We start from the raw sequence: 22089 nt of genomic DNA, 5'->3' as shown, positions 1-22089 counted from the left end.
TATTCTTGTAAGAAATGTCTGACCTGAAGATATTGCAGGAAATGTGAATACGAGAGAGAGTATTTAGTTATTCATTTCTCAAAAGACATCAATCGGCCAGCTTGGAGCAGATCCATGAAGGAATAAACTCCTTTATTCCTCCAAAGAAGAAAGGTAGGATCACTTAATGAAGGTTTAAATAAATAATGTTGATAAATTAAACTGAAAAGTTTACATTTTTTTGAGATTAAAAAAATTACAAACCGGTACCAAATTCGTAATGACTGCTTAATCATAGGATATAAATTTAGATAAGCAATTATGGCCAATTGTACAGGTAAAGAAGCTCCTAATAACGAGGTTAAGTGAAACTGTTTCACAGCTTTCAGTTCCAAATCAGCCCAAGGTGGTCGTTCATTTTTATCAGCCCAATATAACCAAAAACACACATAACGTGGATTAACACCCCAATAATACATTCTTAAATTAGGACAAGACAAGACCTCCATCCTTTTTTAATTTTTGTAAATGATATTTACCAATTCTTGGTCTTTTATTATTCCAAACAAAAGATGAAATAATAGAATCAACCTGATCAAAAAAACTTCTTAGTTTAAAAAAAAGGGATATCTTGAAATGCATATAAAAAATTTTGGTAAAATCATCATTTTAACTGCATGAATTCGGTCAGCTAATGAAAGTGTAAGTGGATTCCATCTACAAAATAGTTGTTTCATAAAATCCACTAAGGAACCAAATTAGCTCTATAAAGGTCTCTGTGATTTTTAGTGATAATATTTAAAAGAGTCTGTAACTTTTAAAAGAGTCTGTAACTTTAAAAGGAATATCATCATATATAGAAGCAGAATCATTTAGAGGAAATAATTCACTTTTATGAAGGTTTAGTTTATATCCTGAAAACTTTCCAAATTAATTTAATAATTTCAATAAAGTAGGAATGGATTCTTCAGGATTCGAAACATAAACTAAGAGATCATCAGCAGAAGGGGAGATCTTATGAATAGTCCCATTTATGGAAATTCCATGGATATCTTTAGCTTCACGAAGTGCAATAGCCAAGGGCTCCAACACCAAATTAAATAACAAGGGACTTAACGGACATCCTTGTCTCGTACCCCACGAGATTTGAAAAAAAGATCTGCAATTATTAGTAATAACAGTAGCAATAGGGCTTTTATATATCATTCTAATCCACTTATTAAAATTAATACCAAAGTTGAATTTCTCTAAAACATTAAATAAGTATTTCCATTCAACTCTATCAAATACCTTTTCAGCATCAAGAGAAACAACACATTGGGGAGTCTTAGAAAAGGATGAGTATATAACATTTACCAGTCTCCGAGTATTAGAGAGGGAATAACGGCCCTTTACAAAACCTGTTTGGTCCTGAGAGATAATTTTAGCTAGATTATTCTCCAGTCGATTAGCCATTATTTTTGAAAGAATTTTAGCATCCACATTTAATAATGAGATAGGTCTATATGAAGCACAGTCAATAAGGTCTTTATCTTTCTTATGAATTAAAGAAATAGAAGCTTCATGAAATGTGGGAGGTAACTCTCCTATCAAAAAAGAATCTTTGAGCGTTTCCAACATATATGGAGAAAGCAATTCTTTATAAAGCATAAATATTATCCAAGTCTTTAATTTGATTTGAAATCTTATCTAACTCTGTTTTCATCTGTTTCTTAAGCTTAGCTAAATAAGAGATTATCTGACCGCGCAAGTATGCTTTAAATGTATCCCATATACACCTTATCTTTGTTATATGCGAGGGATACGTTCTTCGAAGTTGACGCATAATGTGAGTAATTATTTAAATGGAGAAAATAGGAATGCGTTCCAGAGGGCTTCCTATATATGTTTTATCTGTAATTTATTCACATTTTTATACCAATATGACACAAAAGCAGTACTACAAGACAACATTTATGTTATATTTAATCAATTTAAGGTAATATTCAATGTAATAAATCATAGAAAGTTAACATCCTCTGGTGTACAGTACTCACCAACAGTGGCAGGTGTGTTCGCTCCGGGAGATAAGTGGTTGTTGTGTCGGGCAGCTTTACATGGATAAGGTGGATGGTTATGGTCATCAGGATAATATCAAGCACAGCAAGGGGTGAAGGAAGACTCACAGAACTCTTAGAACTGCCGGCAGCAGAAGATTACTGCAATTTGGATAAAGTGGAGAGGGTCGTTTGCTTGGCAGCATTTTGTTTTAAATTTGCTTGTAGGGAAGAAGGGTTGACAGCAGGGAATGACTGAAATGCTGACTCCGTTCTAAACTTGGGTCCTTGTCTATCGCCATTTGTGCCAACTAGAAGTGTTCCGACTTCTACCATTCCCTCACCGTTGGTAAACTCCCAGGATTTTCAAAATCGTCTGTTGCTTGCAGCATCTGAGAGATAGTTTGCCGTAAAAAAAAAAATATGCATGCCTTAAATGTGGATTACACCTTGGTCGAGTGGTTGAATCAGCGATATTGTGTTAAGCGGCAGGAAACGCACTGTTATGTTAGGATGAATGCTGTCCAAATGTTTAGGATGGGCTGGCGCATTGTCAAGCAACAAAAGAACTTTAAATGCAAGATTCTGTTCCCGGCAATAGTGTCCCAGAGCTGTGTTACCTTCAGCTGATGCCACCTTGTTTATAATTTCCAACTTTTTTTCAAGTGTTTAAGTGGTTCTCTGCCGCTCGGCTGACAGCCCAAGTCATGATATTGGACGCTTAGGAGGCATAGTTAAATATTTCAAACACAAAATCACTGCACCGTAGGTAAAACCAACAGAAGTTTAAGATTGCGCATCCACATCTTGCCAAAACCAATGTGAGAGTGGCGGGAGAGAGATTGTGAGGCACGCGCACCTGACTTGTATTGGCGGGAAAGCAGTGCTTCTCATCCCAACAGTGAGACTGTTACTCCCCATAGAAGTAAGAAAAGAGAAACAGACTCCGCGAGCTGCCCATTTTATAATAGTGATTTTAAAAGTTTTCCTTAATTCCTCCCCCCAATTGCAAAAATAACACATGACCCTAGAATAAGAAAACCTTGCAGAGGAAAAAAAGATGTTTGTATTTAATCATTAAAAATAAACTGGGGAATGCAAAAACAGACTCCAAAAACGTCAAAACAATAAAATTAAACAAAGAGCAAAATGTCTATGTAATCTCTAATGAAGAAAAATCAGCGCCATTTTCCATTTAACTTACACGCCCAATAAAAAAAACTGTTTTTAGAAGAAAAACTGAAACTAATTATCTATCTACTAAGCACTCCCTGCTCCATATATAATGAAAACTATCACTTAATTAATGAAAAAAAGGAGGATAGAAACAAATAATCAAGCCGGTTAATAATCTGTCCGCTGTGTTAGTTCACTCAGTAAACCAAACAGATTTCGGAAAAGTCATTCATTAGTCACATCAAAAAGTTTACATCTTCTTTAAATGGTCCATCGATCAAAGGACATCTTCAGCGAATCAGAAATCTTCAAAGCTTGTTTTCTTTAAGAAATCTTCAAAGCTTGTTTTCTTTCAGAAATAACAGATATTCAGCAGACCTAAAGCCATTCAAACCTCGGCCACATCCTGAATAGAATTAACATAGTCCAATGCCGCTTTGGGATCCAGAAGAACATTTGGAGTCGAATCTTTAGGAAATAATTTTAATCGGGCTGGATAGCGAAGTGATAGGAATAATCCCTTATCATAGACTATCTTCATTACTGGAATGAATTTGAACAGCTGGTCCACAACTTCCCGTGGATAATCTTAATAAAAATGAATCTCGGAACCCTTGAATTTAAAAACTTTGTGTTTCCTTGCATATTTCATGATTTGGTCTTTAACTTTGAAACGAAGAAAGCAGACCAAAACTGACCTTGGTTTATCCGGATCTTGAGATTTCGAAGTAAAAATTCTATGCGCTCTTTCAATATCGGGAGGCTGAGGTAAAATATCCAGAAACAGAGATTGAAACAAATTAGCAAAATAGTCCAATAAATCCCCACTCTCAGATCCTTCCTTCAATCCAACAATTTGAATATTATTCCAACGAGATCTTGTTTTCAGATCAATAATCTTACATTGAGACTGTTCCAAGGGGGCTAAGATATCTGCTATCTGATGCTTCGACTCTTTAAGTTCAGAATTCAAGGAAATAATATTTTCCTCTACAAATTGAAAACTCTCAACGACTTAATCTCAGAAGTGTTATCTATTTTCTTGTTGAGAGCCATCAACGTATGTTCTAAACGCTCAGCCCAAACAGGCATATCCTCTGATTTTTCTTTCGAAGTTTTTCCCTTTCCATTGCTGGATTCAGAGAACTGCTTTCCACTTCTTAAAGATTGTGACATAATAACAACTATTCCCCTCTAAGATCCAACAAATAAAAGTTAAAAATTCAGAGTTTAAACTGGGGAAAAGGAAGAATTAAACGCAGCAACACAAAATGTGTGTCACTCCATTGGGTAGCAGGTGGAGTCTCCCAACATAGCCCTTTTCACATTTCTTTTCTATCTTCCATTGTAATTTGTGCCCCACATCCTTGCTATTGTTCGGAGGCTTGTATATAACTCCAATCAGAGCCCTTTACTCTTTCAGTTTCTTAACTTTATCAAGGATCCTACATCTTCTGATCCTATGTCATCTGTTTTTAAGGATTTGGTTCCTTTTTTTTTAAACCAATAAAGCCACCCCACCCCATCTGTTTATCTATCTGTCCTTTTGATATAATGTGTATCCTTGGACGTTAAGGTCCCAGCTGCGATCCTTCAGTAATTACTCAATGATGCCAACAACATCATACCTGTCAATCACTAACTACATTACAAGATTATCTACCGTATTCCGTGTACTGCATCCATTCAGATATAACAATTTCAGTCCGATATATTCATCACCCTTTTCGATTTTGGCCCCTTTTGGTGTAATCGATTTTCGTTACACTTTAACTTATCCCACTGACTGCAGTTCTCCCTCTCAATTGCCTGATCTTCCTCACACTACATCTAGCTGTATACCAATTGCCCCATCATCAGCCATATAACTCTGGTTCCCATCCCCCTGCCAAATTAGTTTAATCTCATTGCTACCCAGGTTCTGAAAATTTCTCCCTGCTACCTCCTCATTCTGTTGAAATCTGCATCAGAACCATGAAATCTGTTTTCCTTTCTGGGTGCTGTACTGTGCATTAGATTTCGAAGCAGGAGTATCTCAAGATAATGGGATCAGATTGTCTGTTTTCGAAGGTTCTGCTTTTGAGCTCAAAATGCTACATTATTTTATTATTAGGTATTAATATTCATAATCTAGTTTAACAGCCTCTGGAGTAGGTAGACTGCAAGGTGAAAAAGAAAATGCTGCGCTGAAATATTTGTAAGGGGGGATGTTAATAGAGTTAATGCATGCTGTAGCGTTAAAACCAATCTATGATCAAAACAATTGCTGCTAGCCTCCGATTATATGGACTGTTGTACTTGTGTGATGCATCCACAGGTCAGGTGATTGCTCTAAAAGTCAAACACTTTATTTGACCCTTTATTAATAATTAACAAACATACAATTAAGCATTATTGAACGTTATCTCAGTGGTCAGCAAAAGATGCAACCTCCGTCGGTCCCTGGAAAGGAACAGAAGTCAGAATAAGAACGGGAGGGGAGGAAGAAGTACAAACTGATAGGTGGAGAGGGGCTGGGGTGAAGTGAAGGGCTAGTAACTTGGTGAAAGTGATGAAGGGTGAGAGAAGAGGGAAGGGTAGAAGACCATGGAAGAAAAGGAAGGGGAGGAGAACCAGAGGGAGGTGATCGGAAGGTAAGGAGATGAGGTGAGAGAGGGCAACAGGAATGGGGAATGGTGAAGGAGAGTGTGGGGTGCAGTTTCCGGAAGTTCGAAAATCGATGTTCCTGCCCTTGGGTTGGAGGCTACCCAGACAGAATACAAGGTGTTGTTCCTCCAACCTGAGTGTGGCCTCATCATAGCAGTAGAGGCATTACTTGTCAGGGAACATGTCCTGTCAGTGCTCTATCAGGACAGACTGGAGAATTCGTCTAGTGAGCTGTTATGGGTGGAATTGAAAAATAAAAAGGTATGACCACATCAATGGGGCTATATTACAGACCACCCAATTTAGAGGAAGAAATTTGTAGGGAGATCATGGACTGTTGAAAGAAACATAAAGTTATTATAGTAGGTAATGTTAATATTCCACATATTACCTGGACTCCCATACAGTAACAGGACTAGATGGGGCAGTGTAAAGCAGTTAAAAGGGATAATGAGAGATCTTTGCATTTGAAGTGATAGAGGTGTAGGATTCATTGTCTGTAGACAATGTGTCTCTTGTAGAGGGAACAACCTTGAAGTATAAAGGGACATTATTCCTTAGTATTTTTGACTTGTCTTTCATTATCTCATTTATGGTGGTTTACTGTAATAGTACTGACTAAGAAATTCAGTGCAGTTCTGTGCTGGCCTTGTATCACCAATATTACTTAAACTCTCTAGATGGCAGTGTAGTACCAGTTATCAGAACTTTGTGATCTGGAATTTCAAGGTAGTTGTGGCCAACTTATACCCTGAATTATGGGTCCTGATGTGTTGATTTTAAACATCATTGCCAGACTGCTGACTGGTGGATTGAATTGTTATAGAAATGCTTTGAGAGTCTATTGAGATTTAACTATTTAAATTTGTAATATATATACAGTGGCATGCAAAAGTTTGGGCACCCTTGGTCAAAATTTCAGTTACTGTTAATAGTTAAGTGAGGAGAAGATGATCTCCAAAAGGCATAAACTTAAAGATGAAACATTCTTTTCAGCAGTTGAAGCAAGATTAGTGTATTATTTTTGTTTTGTACAATTTTAGAGTGGAAAAAAAAGGAAAGGAGCACCATGCAAAAGTTTGGGCACCCCAAGAGATTTGAGCTCTCAGATAACTTTTACCAAGGTCTCGGACCTTAATTAGCTTGTTAGGGCTATGGCTTGTTCACAGTCATCATTAGGAAAGGCCAGGTGATGCGAATTTCAAAGCTTTATAAATACCCTGACTCCTCAAACCTTGTCCCAACAATCAGCAGCTATGGGCTCCTCTAAGCAGCTGCCTAGCACTCTGAAAATTAAAATAAATGATGCCCACAAAGCAGGAAAAGGCTATAAGAAGATAGCAAAGTGTTTTCAGGTGCCATTTCCTCAATTCGTAATGTAATTAAGAAATGGCAGTTAACGGGAACGGTGGAGGTCAAGTTGAGGTCTGGAAGACCAAGGAAACTTTCTGAGAGAACTGCTCGTAGGATTGCTAGAAAGGCAAATCAAAACCCCTGTTTGACTGCAAAAGACCTTCAGGAAGATTTAACAGACTCTGGAGTGGTGGTGCACTGTTCTACTGTGCAGGGACACCTGCACAAATATGACCTTCATGGAAGAGTCATCAGAAGAAAACCTTTCCTGTGACCTCACCACAAGATTCAGTGTCAGAAGTTTGCAAAGGAATGTCTAAACAAATTTGTTGCATTTTGGAAACAAGTCCTGTGGACCGATGAAGTTAAAATAGGACTTTTTGGCCGCAATAAGCGATGGTATGTTTGGAGAAAAGAGGGTACAGAATTTCATGAAAAGAACACCTCTCCAACTGTTAAGCACGGGGGTGGATCGATCATGCTCTGGGCTTGTGTTACAGCCAGTGGCACGGGGAACATTTACTGGTTGAGGGAAGAATGAATTCAATTAAATACCAGCAAATTCTGGAAGCAAACATCACACCGTGTGTAAAAAAAAAGCCGAAGATGAAAAGAGGATGGCTTCTACAACAGGATAATGATGCTAAACACACCTCAAAATCCACAATGGACTACCTCAAGAGGCGCAAGCTGAAGGTTTTGCCATGGTCCTCAGGGTCCCCTGACCTAAACATCATCAAAAATCTGTGGATAGACCTCAAAAGAACAGTGCATGCAAGACGGCCCAAGAATCTCACAGAACTAGAAGCCTTTTGCAAGGAAGAATGGGCAAAAATCCCCCAAACAAGAATTGAAAGACTCTTAGCTGGCTACAGAAATCGTTTACAAGCTGTGATACTTGCCAAAGGGGGTGTTACTAAGTACTGACCATGCAGGGTGCCCAAACTTTTGCTTCGGGCCCTTTTCCTTTTTTGCTATTTTGAAGTTATAAAAGATAGAAATAAAAAAGTAACCAGGGGTTTTGAGCAGGAGTGCCTAAACTTTTGCATGCCACTGTACATACACAGTGTGTTTGGTGTTAAACTGAAGCTGGATTTTGCTACATTCACACCCACAACTAGTTTTCTTAGAGTTGTAAACTATTCTTTTCAATGCCTATATATTTTTTTTTCTTGTTGATGTCTGGATAAGAAACTGATTCTCAGAATTTTACATGAAACCCAGACTTCATTTTAGATCATTGCCTGAAAATAACACATTAAAGAAAATGTACATGATCCTGCAGTTCATTGGGCATAGAGACAACAGCAGGGAAGTCATGATGAGCCTTTGTAAAACATTAGCTTGGCACAGTTGAAGTGCTGTGTACAATTATGGGCACGGCAATTACGGAGGTATTTGAAGGCCTTGGAGAGTTGTGAAGAGAGATATGAGAAAGATTAAGACTAAAGAAATTCAGATTAGTTTTGAAAATGAACAGCTTGTAAAGGGATCTGATAATGGGATTGTAGTTCTAAACCTCCCACAAAAGAAAACTTCGTCCCCATTCTCCACCTTCCTGTCCGTCCTTTTTTGCTTATCATCCCATCTCGTTGCCTTCAGTAACTTCCTTGATTTGCCCATCACCGACACATTCAAACCTTCAGTTTTCCTCCAGACTTCCTTCCCTTTATTCCATGGTTCACTATCTTTTCCATCTTTTCAGCCCTTTGTCACTTCTATCTTTTGCCTCTCAGCCTCTTACAACATTCCCACTCTTCCCCCTTTCTTACTTAGCTATCAACCTTCCCTCACCTCAATCTACCTATTACCCACGAGTTCGTGCTCCACCCTCCACCCCAGCCCTCACTTTTTATGCTAGCTGTCTGTCTTTCTTTCTTTCTAGTCCTGATGAAGGATCTTGACCAGAAATGTCAACTGTCTGTTTCCATCTATAGATGCTGTCTGACCTGCTGAATTCCTCTAGCTTTTTGTGTTCTTTACTCATTCCTGTGTTATTTTTAATGTCAGAATCAGTTTTAACATCACCGACTTATGTTGTGAAACTTGTTTTGTGGCAGCAGTACAGTGCAATACAAAAAAAAGTTGTACATTACAATAAGAAAAAGGCAAGTTTGAAGAACTGGCCATCACTAACAGCATTATATACATGGCTGGCGGCTCAAATGAACCAGCTGCTTGAAGCAGACATGACTGGCCCTGACTGGCTAACTCGAGGAAGGACAGTACTCGTAATGAAGGATCCTCTCAAAGCAGCAACAACATCAAATTACTGGCCTGTAACCTGCCTGTCAACAACATGGAAGCTCCAGTCAGGCATCATAGTCACCAAGCTGAAGGAATATGTATGTAAATTCTTGATCCCTGCTCAAATGGGGATTGGTAATGGAACCAAAGGCTCCAAGCACCAGCTACTTGTAGACAACGCAGTCATGCGAGACTCCAAGACCAGGCAAACCAGCCTAAGCACAACCTGGATCGACTACCAGAAAGCATACGATTCATTGCCCCACACATGGATCCTGGAATGCCGGTCTCTGTGCAAGGTCAACAAGACACATAGCACCTTCGTCAAGAACTCAATGGGCTGTTGGAGGGCAATGCCAGAAGTTAACTCAAAGCTAATAGTACAAGTGGAATTCAAATGTGGAATAAGCCAGGGTGATGCACTATCCCCATTGCTGCTCTGCATAGACTTGAACCTCCTCAGCCAGATCATCTTAAGGAGTGGATATGTGTACCGATTCAAGAGTACAGTGACTATCAGCCACCTTTTGTACATGGATGACATCAAGCTGTATGCCAGAAATGAAGGGGCATTGACTGTCTAATCCACCTGACAAGGGTGTACATTGGGGTGCCATTTGGACTGGAAAAGTGCAGCTGGATGGTAGTGAAAAGAGGCAAAATTATTAAGACTGAATAAGTCAAGTTACCTGAAGGCCGTATACCAAATGTACAGGACAGTTACAGATATCTGGGGATCCTGCAGGCTTACGGAAGCCATGATGAGGATGCAAGGAAGGCTGCAACATCTAAGTACCTCCAAAGAGTGAGACTGGTCCTATGAGAAGAGCAAGATCAGAGCCATCAACATATTCACCCTACCAGTCATCAGATAGCCAGCTGAGATAGTGTGCAGGCCAAGGAATGAACTGGAAGCTGTTGACATCAAGACCCAGAAACTACTAACAATACACGGAGGATTCCATCCAAAGTCCAAAGTTGAGCAGCTGTACGCCTGCTGGAATAAATGTGGATGGGGACTTGGAAGTGTCCAGGCCGGGAAGAAATGCAAAACACTCAAGAATATGTCAGAAAGATGGCCCCTAAGGATGACCTACTTGGAGAATACCTCAGACAGCAGGCAAGGGATGTGGAAGTGGATGAAGTAGAAACGGTGGGGGGGGGGGTGGCGGTGCATTACTGGAAGTTGGGAAGTTGATGCTCATACCATCAGGTAGGAGGCTACCCAGATGGAATATAAGGTGGTGTTCCTCCAACTCGAGCGTGGTCTCACTGAGACAGTAGGGGAGGCCATGGATTGACTTATCAGAATGGAAAATGGAAATAAAATGGGTGGCCACTGGGAGATCGCACTTCTGGCGGTTGGAGCATAGGTACTCTGCAAAACGCTCTCCCAATCTATGTTGGGTCTCACTGATATACAGGAGGCCACACTGGGAGTACTAGACACAGTAGATGACTCCAACAGACTCACAGGTGACATGTCACCTCATCTGGAAGGACATTTGGGGCTCTGAATGGCAGTGAGGGAGGAGGTGTAGGGGCAGGTGTAGCAGTTGTTCCGCTTGCAAGGATAAGTGCCAGCAGGGAGATCAGTGGGGAGGGACAAATGGAGAAGGGAGTCATGTAGGGAGCGATCCCTGCAGAAAGCAGAAAATGGGGTGGGGGGGGGAGAGAGAGAAAGATGTGCTTAGTGGAGATGGTAGAAGTTCCGGAGAATTATGTGCTGGATGTGGAGGCTGGTGGGGTGGTAGGTGAGGACAAGAGGAACTCTATTCCTGGTCGGGTGGCGGGAGGATGGGGTAAAAGCAGACATGTGTGAAAGGAAGGGATGCGGATGAGGGTGGCATTGATGTTGGAGTAAGGGAAGCCCCTTTCTATTAAAAAGTAATGAAAAACCTCATCCTGAGAGCAGATGTAGCAGAGACAGAGGAATTGAGAGAAGGGGATGGCGTTTTTACAAGTAACAGGGTGGGAAGATGTATAGTCCAGGTAGCTGTGAGAGTCTGTGGGCTTATAATAGACATCAGTAGATAAGCTGTCTCCAGAGATACAGTGAGATTGAGAAAAGGGAGGGAGGTGTTGGAAATGCTCCAGATAAATTTGAGGGCAGTGTGGAAGTTGGAGTAAAAGTGGATGAAGTTGACGAGCTCAATGTAGGTGCAGGAAGCAACACCAATGCAGTGGTCAATATAATTTAGGAAAAGTCGGGGTGGACGCCAGTGTAGGCTTGGAACATAGTCTGTCCACGTAGCCGACAAATTTTGGAGGCCGTTATAGAGAGTGTTCCTTCATCTCGCCACAAATGAGGTTCTGGACGACTGGAGAGTGGTTAATGTGGTACCATTATTTAAAAAAAATAGCAAAAACAAGCAAAGAAACTATTGGTCAGTGAGTCTGATCAGTGCTGGGTAAATTGATGGAGAGGGGATTCTGACAAGATGTATCAATATACGGTGTGACCTACTGGTTTGGGACAGTAGGCATGGCTTCGTGTGTCAGGCAAATCTTTTACAATAGTTCAAGGAGGTAACTAAGAGGGTAGATGAGGGTAGAGTAATGAATGTTGTCTGTATGTACTCTAGCAAAGCAGGCTAGTCTAGAAGATTGGATCACATAGGATCCAGGGTAATAGAGCATTGGATTCATAATTTACTAGGAAGCAATGGGTGATATTCGAGGGTTGTTTCAAAGAATGGAGGCTTGTGCCCAGTGGCATGCTGTGGGGGCTAGTGCTGGGTCATTTATAAACAATTTGGATGTGAAAATGCAAGGTCTGGTTAGTAAGTTTGTGGATAATAAAGTAAGTGATGTGGTAGATAGTGCAGACTTACGAAAAACCACTGAGGGATCCTGATCATTTGTATATGTTAGTTGGAGATTGGTGAATGGCATTCAATTCAAACGAATGTGAGAGGAAGTACTGTACACTGAATGGTCGACCCTGGGGAGTATTATGGAACAGAGGAATTACAGGTTGGTCAAGGCATCAAAGGATATAGAAAACCTACAGCACAATACAGGCCCTTTGGCCCACAGTGCTGTGCTGAACATGTCCTTACTTTAGAAATTACCTAGGGTTACCCATAGCCCTCTATTTTTCTAAGCTCCATGTACCTATCCAGGAGTCTCTTAAAACAGTGGTCCCCAACCACCGGGCTGCGGACTGGTACCGCAAGAAAACGATATGAGTCAGCTGCACCTTTCCTCATTCCCAGTCACACACTGTTGAACTTGAACATAGGGTTGCCAACTGTCCCGTATTAGCCGGGACATCCCGTATATTGGGCTAAATTGGTTTGTCCCATACGGGACCGCCCTTGTCCTGTATTGCCCCCGCTAAGGTAGAGTGTTCCTATGAAACCTTTCGTGCCGAAATGGCATAAAGCGAAGAAGCAATTACCATTAATTTATATGGGAAAAATTTTTGAGCGTTCCCAGACCCCAAAAAAATAACCTACCAAATCATTCCAAATAACACAAAACCTAAAATAACACTAACATATAGTAAAAGCAGGAATGATATGATAAATACACAGCCTATATAAAGTAGAAATAATGTATGTACAGTGTAGTTGGGGAGATTAAGTCAAAACCGATTTGTCGGGGAGAAAATCGGCACGTACGCGCATGCGCACAAGTGCCCGCGCAAGGCTTCATGGTCATGGTAGTCTTTCTCGGGGTAAACACTGTCCCGTTTTGACTGCTACTTTTGTCCCTTATTTGGGAGTGAGAATGTTGGCAACCCTAACTGTAAAAGGCAAGTTGGTGTGAGTTTAACCCTACTTGAACACTCCCCCCACCCCGGTCGGCCGGTCCGCAAGAATATTGTCAATATTAAATCGGTCCACGGTGCAAAAAAGGTTGGAGACCCCTGTCTTAAAAGACCCTATCATATCCGCCTCCACCACTGACGTGGGCAGCCCATTCCACGCACTCACCACTCTGTGTTTTTTTTAAAAAAAACACCTTACCCCTGACATTTCCTCTGTACCTGCTTCCAAGCACCTTAAAACTGTGCCCTCTCACGATAGCCATTTCAACCCTGGGAAAAAGCCTCTGACTATCCACACGATCAATGCCTCTCATCATCTTACACACCTCTATCAGGTTGCCTCTCATCCTCCATCGCTTCAAGAAGAAAAGGCTGAGTTCACTCAACCTATTTCCATAAGGCATGCTCCCCAATCCAGGCAACATCCTTGTAAATCTCCTCTGCACCCTTTCTATAGTTTCTACATCCTTCCTGTGATGATGTGACCAGAACTGAGCACAGTACTCCAAGTGGGATCTGACCAGGGTCTGATATAGCTGCAACATTACCTCTCAGCTCCTAAACCCAATCCCACGGTTGATAAAGGCTAATGCACCGTAACCCTAATGCAGAACTCCATGCAAATATCCCCTGAACATTTGCCACATTTCTCAGGGAAATGTATGGCAGGACATCGGTCTGAGCGCATCCCTTCTCTATCACCTGCCTATCTTCCTTCTTGCACTGTCTACAAGCTTTCTCTATTTGTGAGCCAACCGCCCCTTCCTCAGTCTCTTCAATTCGGTTTCCACCCCCCAGCAATTCTAGTTTAAGCTCTCCCTAATAGCCTTAGCAAACTTCCCAGCCAGGATATTGGTCCCCCTTGGATTGAAGTGCAACCCGTCCTTTTGTACAGGTCACACCTGCCCAAAAAAAGGTCCCAATGATCCAGAAATCTGAATCCCTGCTGCAATCCCTCAGCCACGTATTTATCCTCCATCTCATTCTATTCCTGTTCTCACTGTCACTTGGCACAGGCAGTAATCCTGAGATTACTACCTTTGAGGTCCTGCTTCTCAACTTCCTTCCTAACTCGTTGTAGTCTGTTTTCAGGACCTTCTTCCTTTTCCTACCTATGTCGTTGGTACCAATATGTACCACAACATGTGGCTGTTCACCTTCCCACTTCAGGATATCGTGGACGCGATCAGAAACATCCCGGACCCTGGCACCTGGGAGGCAAGCTACCATCTGTGTTTCTTTCCTGCGTCCACAGAATTGCTTGTATGACCCCCTAACTATAGAGTCCTCTATCACTGCTGCCTTCCTCTTCCTTTTCCTACCCTTTTGAGCCACAGGGCCAGATTCTGTACCAGATATGGCAAAAAGGCAGGTGTATGGGGTTGAGTAGGGTCTGGGATCAGCCATGATGGGAAGACAGAGCAAACTTGAAGGACTGAATGGCCTAATTCTGCTCCTATGTCTTATAGGCTTATGAGTTTTGAATTTGTATTGCAGTGTTGCAAAGACATTGTTTAGGCAGCACTTAAGAGTATTATGTACAGTTTTGGTCACCATGTTATAGGGAAGATGTTATTAAATTAAAAAATGCAGAACAGTTTTAGCAGGGTGTTAACTGGATTTAGGAGCCTGAGTTACAAGGAGAGATTGTGTAGATGAGGACTTTATTCTTTGGGAAAATACGAGATTGAAGGATGATCTGATACAACTATACAAGATAATGAGTGGGAATGGTAGGGTGAAGATCATTGTCTTTTTCCCTGTCAGTGTTTGCTAAAACCAAGAGGGCTTAAGTTTAAGGTCAGAGGCAAGAGATTTAAGAGGGGCAGCTTTTTCATGCGAAGTCTGGTCAATATTTGAAATAAGCTGCCAGAAATTGTGGTGGAGGCAGATATTAGCAGACATCCCACCTCTCCCAGAAGTTCCGGGAGTCTCCTGCATATTAATAGTGGCTCCCTGATGCCCGCAAATTATATACAATATCACGGAAATCAATTTTTTTGAGAGCGAGCGAGAGAAAGCGAGAGTGAGCGAGAGAGAAAGCAAGCGAGAGCACTTGAGAGTGCGTGAGCAACCACGAGAGAGAGAGAGAGAGAGAGAGCACGCGAGCGAGAGCGTGCCATGGCAGAGTGTTCCAAAAAAAAATAAAATGTACGTCACCTCAGACTACACTGAAGTGTACCCCTGCCTAATAGGGGTCAAAATAATGGCAGTGTTGCTCGCTGCACTGTTTTCAACAGTGACTTTTTTATTGCCCATGGTGGGTTAAGACTGTAAAAGACATGTTGAGGTGAGTTTAACAGTCGTCATTCATTCATTAGCATAGCTAACATTATTTAAACTAGCTGGCCAGCTGCTAAGGAGCTACTGTATTGCAGACATCCCACCTCTCCCGGAAGTCTCCCGCAAATTGATGGTGCTACCTCCCTGAAATGAGTTTTTGCAGGGTGGGATGTCTGTATTAGCAACATTTAAAAACCTTCTGGATAATATATGGATAGGAGAGGTTTGGAGCGCTATGAGCCAAATGTGGGTAGATGAGACCAGCTCACTGGGCAATATGGTTGACACAGATGAGTTGAGTTGAAGAGTGTTTCCGTGCTGTGTGACTCTATGACTACTTATTTTTCCGACAACTTTGTAAGCTTTGCTTCAGGTTTAATACTGTCTTTATTTCTTGATTAGACGTGTTTTTGTGTCTTAAAGGACTGTACCGAATATTTGTTGCAAATCAGTATTATTTCTTTAAATGCTATCCATTGCCTATACATTTAGGGAGCTTTGCAATATCATTACCAGCTAACTTCTATTTCCTTCATAGTTTAAATTGTTTAGATCAAAAATCCTGGTTTCATACACTTTTGAACAATGCAAAATCATGTTATGATCACTCTTTCCTTGGGCCTCTTCATAATAAAGTTATTAATTAACCTTTTCAGATTGCCTAGTTCCAGATTTAAAAATAATCAATTTTGCAGCCTGTTTCTCCACATACTGATCTAGAGACGCATCTTGCATTAATTCTGGAAAATTGTTATCTGTTTTGTTAGTACTAGTTTGATTGATCTAATTTGCATATAGATTAAAATTCCCCCCAATTACTTCAATAGTTCTGCCCTTGAATTTCCTTATTTGTACATTGTTGTACAACACAGTTCCTTAGTGGAGATTATAAACTATTCCACTGTTTTTTGCTCTCCCTGTTGCTCCTTGGCTCCACCTGAACAGATTCTCATAATCATGGTTACAACGCACGCAAGTAGACCCTTTGCTCACTGTGTCTGTGCCAATCATTACATACCAATCTACATTAATCTTACAGTAATATTTTACTCTTCTAACTTTATCAACTTCTTTAGCTTCTGCTGAACCAAACATCAAAGGATAATTTACAGTGGCCAGTTATCTACCAATGTGTATATGCTTGGGATGTGTGAGGAAACCAGAGCACCCCAGGAAATTCACATAGGTTCAGGACATGCAATGTCCATACAAATAATAGCAGAAGCTCTGAGTAGGAACTGAGAAACAGCAGCTCTACGAACTCTGCCATTCTGATTCTGTACCACAATCTGCAAAGCAAGATCCAGTCTATTTACTGATTTCATTCCTGATTGAAAGTATTACCCCACCTATGTCCTTAAATTTCCTATTACCTGTCCTTAATTTCTATATAGAGTGGATTCTGGTTAATTTGGACTCACCAGGACCAGTACATTTTGGCCAAATTAAGTGGTTGCCTCAGTTATCCAAAGTTTCATAAAACTAGCTACAAGGTGTTAAGCGAAACAATCTACTGTTTAACAGAGTAACAAATTATATATTTAAATGAAATGCAGAAAAAATTAGTATATCAATAGTACTTTCAGCCTGATCAACTGATGGCCCAATTAACCAGAATACACTATCTTGAAATCTTTGTTTCTAAGCTTTGGCAACGATGCTGCCATGTTTGTGTAATAGCAGTTAGATGGTACCCATTTGTGACTGTATCATTAATTTATTTACTTTGTGTATCTAGTACTTTTACATAGGCCGCCTTAAAGTTTTTGTGTACTCTGATGCTATTTGTTGCTTGGCTTTCTGCATGCTTTGTTTTGCCTGCCGTATTTCTAACTTGCAGCTTTGTTTCTCTCCCTCCAGTCTGTCCACTGCTTCCAATCTTCCTCCCGGCTAACCCTCCTCAAAGATGCTACCAGGCACCCCACAATATATTTGCCCTGGCTTGACTTCTGCAGCGTTGCACTATTCCAGAAATGCTCGTAAAGTCTCAAAGGTCAATAAGTAGCTTGTAGCATTTGCAGCTGTTTTCATCGTGAGGCATAAACAGATTTCGTTCCTTCATATGAGTTGGATCAAAATGTGCTCAGATTGTGGTTTATATTTTGCAAAAGCAATTGATGGTATAGAGCTATTCAGCTCGGCTGCTTTTTGTGAAACTATCCCAATGGAATGAGAAATTTATTCTAACTAAATCAGCAAGTGTAGGATTTAGTAAGCATGTGCAGAATATAACTAACCAACATCATCTGTCGTTGATAATGCCAATACTTTTAATCCTTTGGGACAAAGGGATAATTTAGATAAATTATTGGTATTGCAATTATGATGTGAACCATGTAATTTCACTTACTTAATTTCTCATTTTACTGAAGGAAGAACTGAGGGAGTTGAGAGAAAATCCCAGTGACCCTCTAGCAGAGCAAGAAATTATCAACAGTATTGAAGAAATCTATTTCAGCAATGATTCATTTGATGTTGTGGAGCATGAACTGGAGGTAACTGTGGAATATTTATTTCTTAAGTTTATCAAATAGACTTTTGAAAGTAACAGATGTTTCACTTGCTCAAGGATGGTAAACACTCTTCCTCAAAAGAACTAAATTATTTAAATTATCTACTATAAGCCTACTGACTTTCACAGCTATCTGGACTATTCCTCTTCTCACCCTGTCTCTTGCAAAAATGCCATCCCCTTCTCGCAATTCCTCCATCTCCGCCGCATCTGCTCTCAGGATGAGGCTTTTCATTCTAGGACGAGGGAGATGTCCTTTTTTAAAGAAAGGGGCTTCCCTTCCTCCACTATCAACTCTGCTCTTAAATGCATCTCCCCTATTTCACGTACATCTGCTCTCACTCCATCCTCCCGCCACCCCACTAGGAATAGGGTTCCCCTGGTCCTCACCTACCACCCCACCAGCTTCCGGGTCCAACATATTATTCTCCGTAACTTCCACCACCTCCAACGGGATCCCACCACTAAGCACATCTTTCCCTCATCCCCTCTCTCTGCTTTCCGCAAGGATCGCTCCCTACACGACTCCCTTGTCCATTCATCCCCCCCCCCATCCCTCCCCACTGATCTCCCTCCTGGCACTTACCCGTGTAAGCGGAACAAGTGCTACACATGCCCTTACACCTCCTCCCTTACCACCATTCAGGGCCCCAAACAGTCCTTCCAGGTGAGGCGACACTTCACCTGTGAGTCGGCTGGGTTGATATACTGCGTCTGGTGCTCCCGATGTGGCCTTTTATATATTGGCGAGACCTGACGCAGACTGGGAGACCGCTTTGCTGAACACCTACGCTCTGTCCGCCAGAGAAAGCAGGATCTCCCAGTGGCCACACATTTTAAGTCCACATCCCATTCCCATTCTGACATGTCTATCCACGGCCTCCTCTACTGTAAAGATGAAGCCACCCTCAGGTTGGAGGAACAACACCTTATATTCCGTCTGGGTAGCCTCCAACCTGATGGCATGAACATCGACTTCTCTAACTTCCGCTAATGCCCCACCTCCCCCTCGTACCCCATCTGTTACTTATTTTTATACACACATTCTTTCTCTCACTCTCTTTTTTCTCCCCCTGTCCCTCAGAATATACCCCTTGCCCATCCTCTGGGTCCCCCCCCCCCCGTCTTTCTTCCCGGACCTCCTGTCCCATGATCCTCTCATATCCCTTTTGCCAATCACCTGTCCAACTCTTGGCTCCATCCCTCCCCCTCTTGTCTTCTCCTATCATTTTCGATCTCCCCTCCCCCTCCCACTTTCAAATCTCTTACTCACTCTTCCTTCAGTTAGTCCTGACGAAGGGTCTTGGTCTGAAACGTTGACTGCACCTCTTCCTAGAGCTGCTGCCTGGCCTGCTGCGTTCACCAGCAACTTTGATGTGTGTTGCTTAAATTATTTAAAGTTTACTTTGATTTGCTGCTCAATTAATGGACAGTCAAGGATTGAACAATATCTTCAGAACACACACACAATGCTGGAGAAACTCAGCTGGTCAGGCAGTGCCAATGGAAATGAATAACGAGTGGATGTTTTGGGCCAAGGCCCTTCTTCAGGACAGAAAAGGAAGGGGAAAGATGTCAGAATAAGGTAGTGGGTGGAGGGGAAGGAGAATAGTTGGAAGGTAGTAGCTGAAGCCAGGTGGGTGAGAAAGGTAAAGGGCTGGAGAAGAAGGAATCCGATAGGGTTTGTAACGTGGGTTGAGGAAGCTATGTGAGGGGGAAATCAGGTAAACTATAATATGCTTCTGTTTGCTTATATTTCAAATATTTGTAACAACTTCCAAGGCCCTAGTTCTACATTTCAAATAGCAAATCAAAACGATAAAGATCACATTTTATCAAATCCCCTTTAAAGGATTTTACACTGATATACAGCACAGAAGATTCTGTACCATGTTTTGTTCTTCATGTGTTGCTTTACTAATGCAATGAATATTTTCTAATGTTTGCTGAAGATACCTTGTCTGTCCACAGAAACTTCCGTCTGCTCTCAATCTGCAAGATCTAGAAGAATACAGAGATAAACTGAAACAGCAGCAAGCTGTTGTGAGTATATTATTTTACAAAGTAATTGAAGAATTGGATTATAAACGTAAATTTATTCTACATCTGCTTTATCCTCTAACAAACAACATACAGTGGATTCCGATTCATTGAGTCATCAGTTCATCATGGAAGCTGTTTATTTGGGACAACTCTTAAAGACCATGAACTAAATCGAGAAGATAGCCAGAATTCCTTTTATTTGGGACACTATGCCACTTAACTGGGACAGGAGATTGTTGCCGAACAGTTTCTAACTAGTGTCAGTTGCTTATGCTGGTGTTCAAAAAGCAGTGATTTTTGTCACTGATATTTGGTCAGAAATAAGCGGTAAGACAATTTGGAACATCTTTACTCACTGTGGTTTCAAGCTCAGGCTTGGAGATGCAAGAAGCAGCCAGGAGTACAAATGACAGGATTTCACTACTTCAACTTAGGAACTTTTAAGGACTTGTCTGTATCGATAATCATCTAAAATGTTACTATGAAAATGAAGATTTGGAAGATATAATCATTGATAGCCGTGTATGAAGGCAGTTTATTATCTATACTGGGTGTCTGTGATAATTTTATTAATTTCCAGTCAATCAAAAGAACATAGCAGATGAATTCCTCTGATAATTATTAGGAGCTAATGCAATTTTTTTTTAGTACTGTGGAGGTATTGGTAGTGTTCTAATTTGTTTTGTATTTCATTTAAATAGATAAATTGTTACTCAGTTAACTATTTCCATGAGACTTCGGTTAATTGGAGCAGCCTTTGACCTGGGCCAAAATGACCCGGTGAGTCCAAATTAACCGGAATCCACTGTGTTCTCCAAAAATGAAGATTGGGAATTAAATGGCAGCTTTTGTTTTATAAACTGGAGCTAAAGCATCACTGTAACTTTAGTCCATTCTCATTTTGGTTTCACTAATATTCCTGTAGCAAGTATGATCAAGTTAGTGCAGGTTTTTATGACTTGTTAATATGAATTTAATGCTGAAGCTTTGGAAGCTAACACATTGAAACTGTATCGCACAGTGCTTCTGCTTTGAGAATTTAAAACTTTTGAATCATTGTTGGGATCATGGATTTGCTGCAAGATTTATTGTCTAACCTTAAGTGATTGTTGTTTTTTTGCCCAGTTCAAGGGCAAATGTCTAGTCATATGTGTGGGTGCAGTTTTCCATGGCTGAAAACTTTAAGTAACCATGTGGGTCTTTTACAATACCTGAAAGTTTCATGTGATCATTATTTTTCAGGATTTATTTAACTAAAGTTCATCAAGGCAGAAAGCTGTCGCTTAACTGCTTTGCTACAGTTATTTAGTGTTGTAGAGAACTTTCTTTCTTTTTCAATTTTTTTATTAAATTTCAGATTAATATACATAACAATACTAATGATACAAAGAGATTGGTATAACATTGATAATGGTTAACTTATACAAACATAATTTGAGTAAAATATATAATTCAAGCCTCCCAATCTCTGAGTAATTGAACATGAAAAAGAGTTTTATAAAGAACCCCCTAAACTAAAAAAAATAAAACAAAACAAAGACTGGGCTGTCCTATTCCCTCAGATAAGAACATTATTTATCATTAACTCCGCTCCTCCATAGATAAACAAAAGATTATTAAAAACAAGGGTTCTGAAAGGGACCCCTTACATCATATGAAAATGTTGAATAAATGGTCTCCAGATTTCTTCAAATTTAGCTGAAGAATCAACCATACCACTCGTAATTTTTTCCGGGTTTAAACATAATATAGTTTGAGAGAACCATTGAAAAGTAGTAGGAGGATCAGAATCTTTCCATTTAAGTAAGTTGGATCTTTTAGCTATTAGTGTAACAAATGCAATCAAAGGGCCAGCTGAAAAGGATAAATGACCAACGTCTGTCACTGGTAATTCAAAAATTGCAGTAATAGGGTGAGGTTTTAAATCAATATACAAAACAGTTGAAATAATATCAAAAATATCTTTCCAATATTTATCTAAAAGAGCGCAAGATCAAAACATATGTGTCAGAGAGGCCACCTCAGAATTACATCTGTCA

The 22089-nt window shown here is 40.6% G+C and overlaps 1 protein-coding gene across 2 annotated transcripts in view; it reads left to right on the top strand.

Annotated features, from left to right (window-relative positions):
- Positions 1–22089, top strand: part of vps50 (VPS50 EARP/GARPII complex subunit) — a 220849-nt gene that overhangs the window by 36086 nt on the left and 162674 nt on the right. The window contains exons 1-3 of one of the 2 annotated variants that reach the window (XM_063043839.1): positions 17963–17990; positions 19979–20050; positions 20752–20830. In XM_063043839.1, the coding sequence (XP_062899909.1) occupies positions 20780–20830 (51 nt within the window). In that variant the 5' untranslated portion in view covers positions 17963–17990; positions 19979–20050; positions 20752–20779. Of the gene's footprint in view, positions 1–17867; positions 17991–19978; positions 20051–20751; positions 20831–22089 lie in introns of those variants that run through there. The other variant, XM_063043837.1, reaches the window with a different exon arrangement.

Source organism: Mobula hypostoma, chromosome 3 (assembly GCF_963921235.1).
Source record: "Mobula hypostoma chromosome 3, sMobHyp1.1, whole genome shotgun sequence".
NCBI classification, from domain to species: Eukaryota; Metazoa; Chordata; class Chondrichthyes; order Myliobatiformes; family Myliobatidae; genus Mobula; species Mobula hypostoma.
The sequence above is the reverse complement of the archived record's forward strand: the minus strand, read 5'-3'. Positions and strand labels throughout refer to the sequence as shown.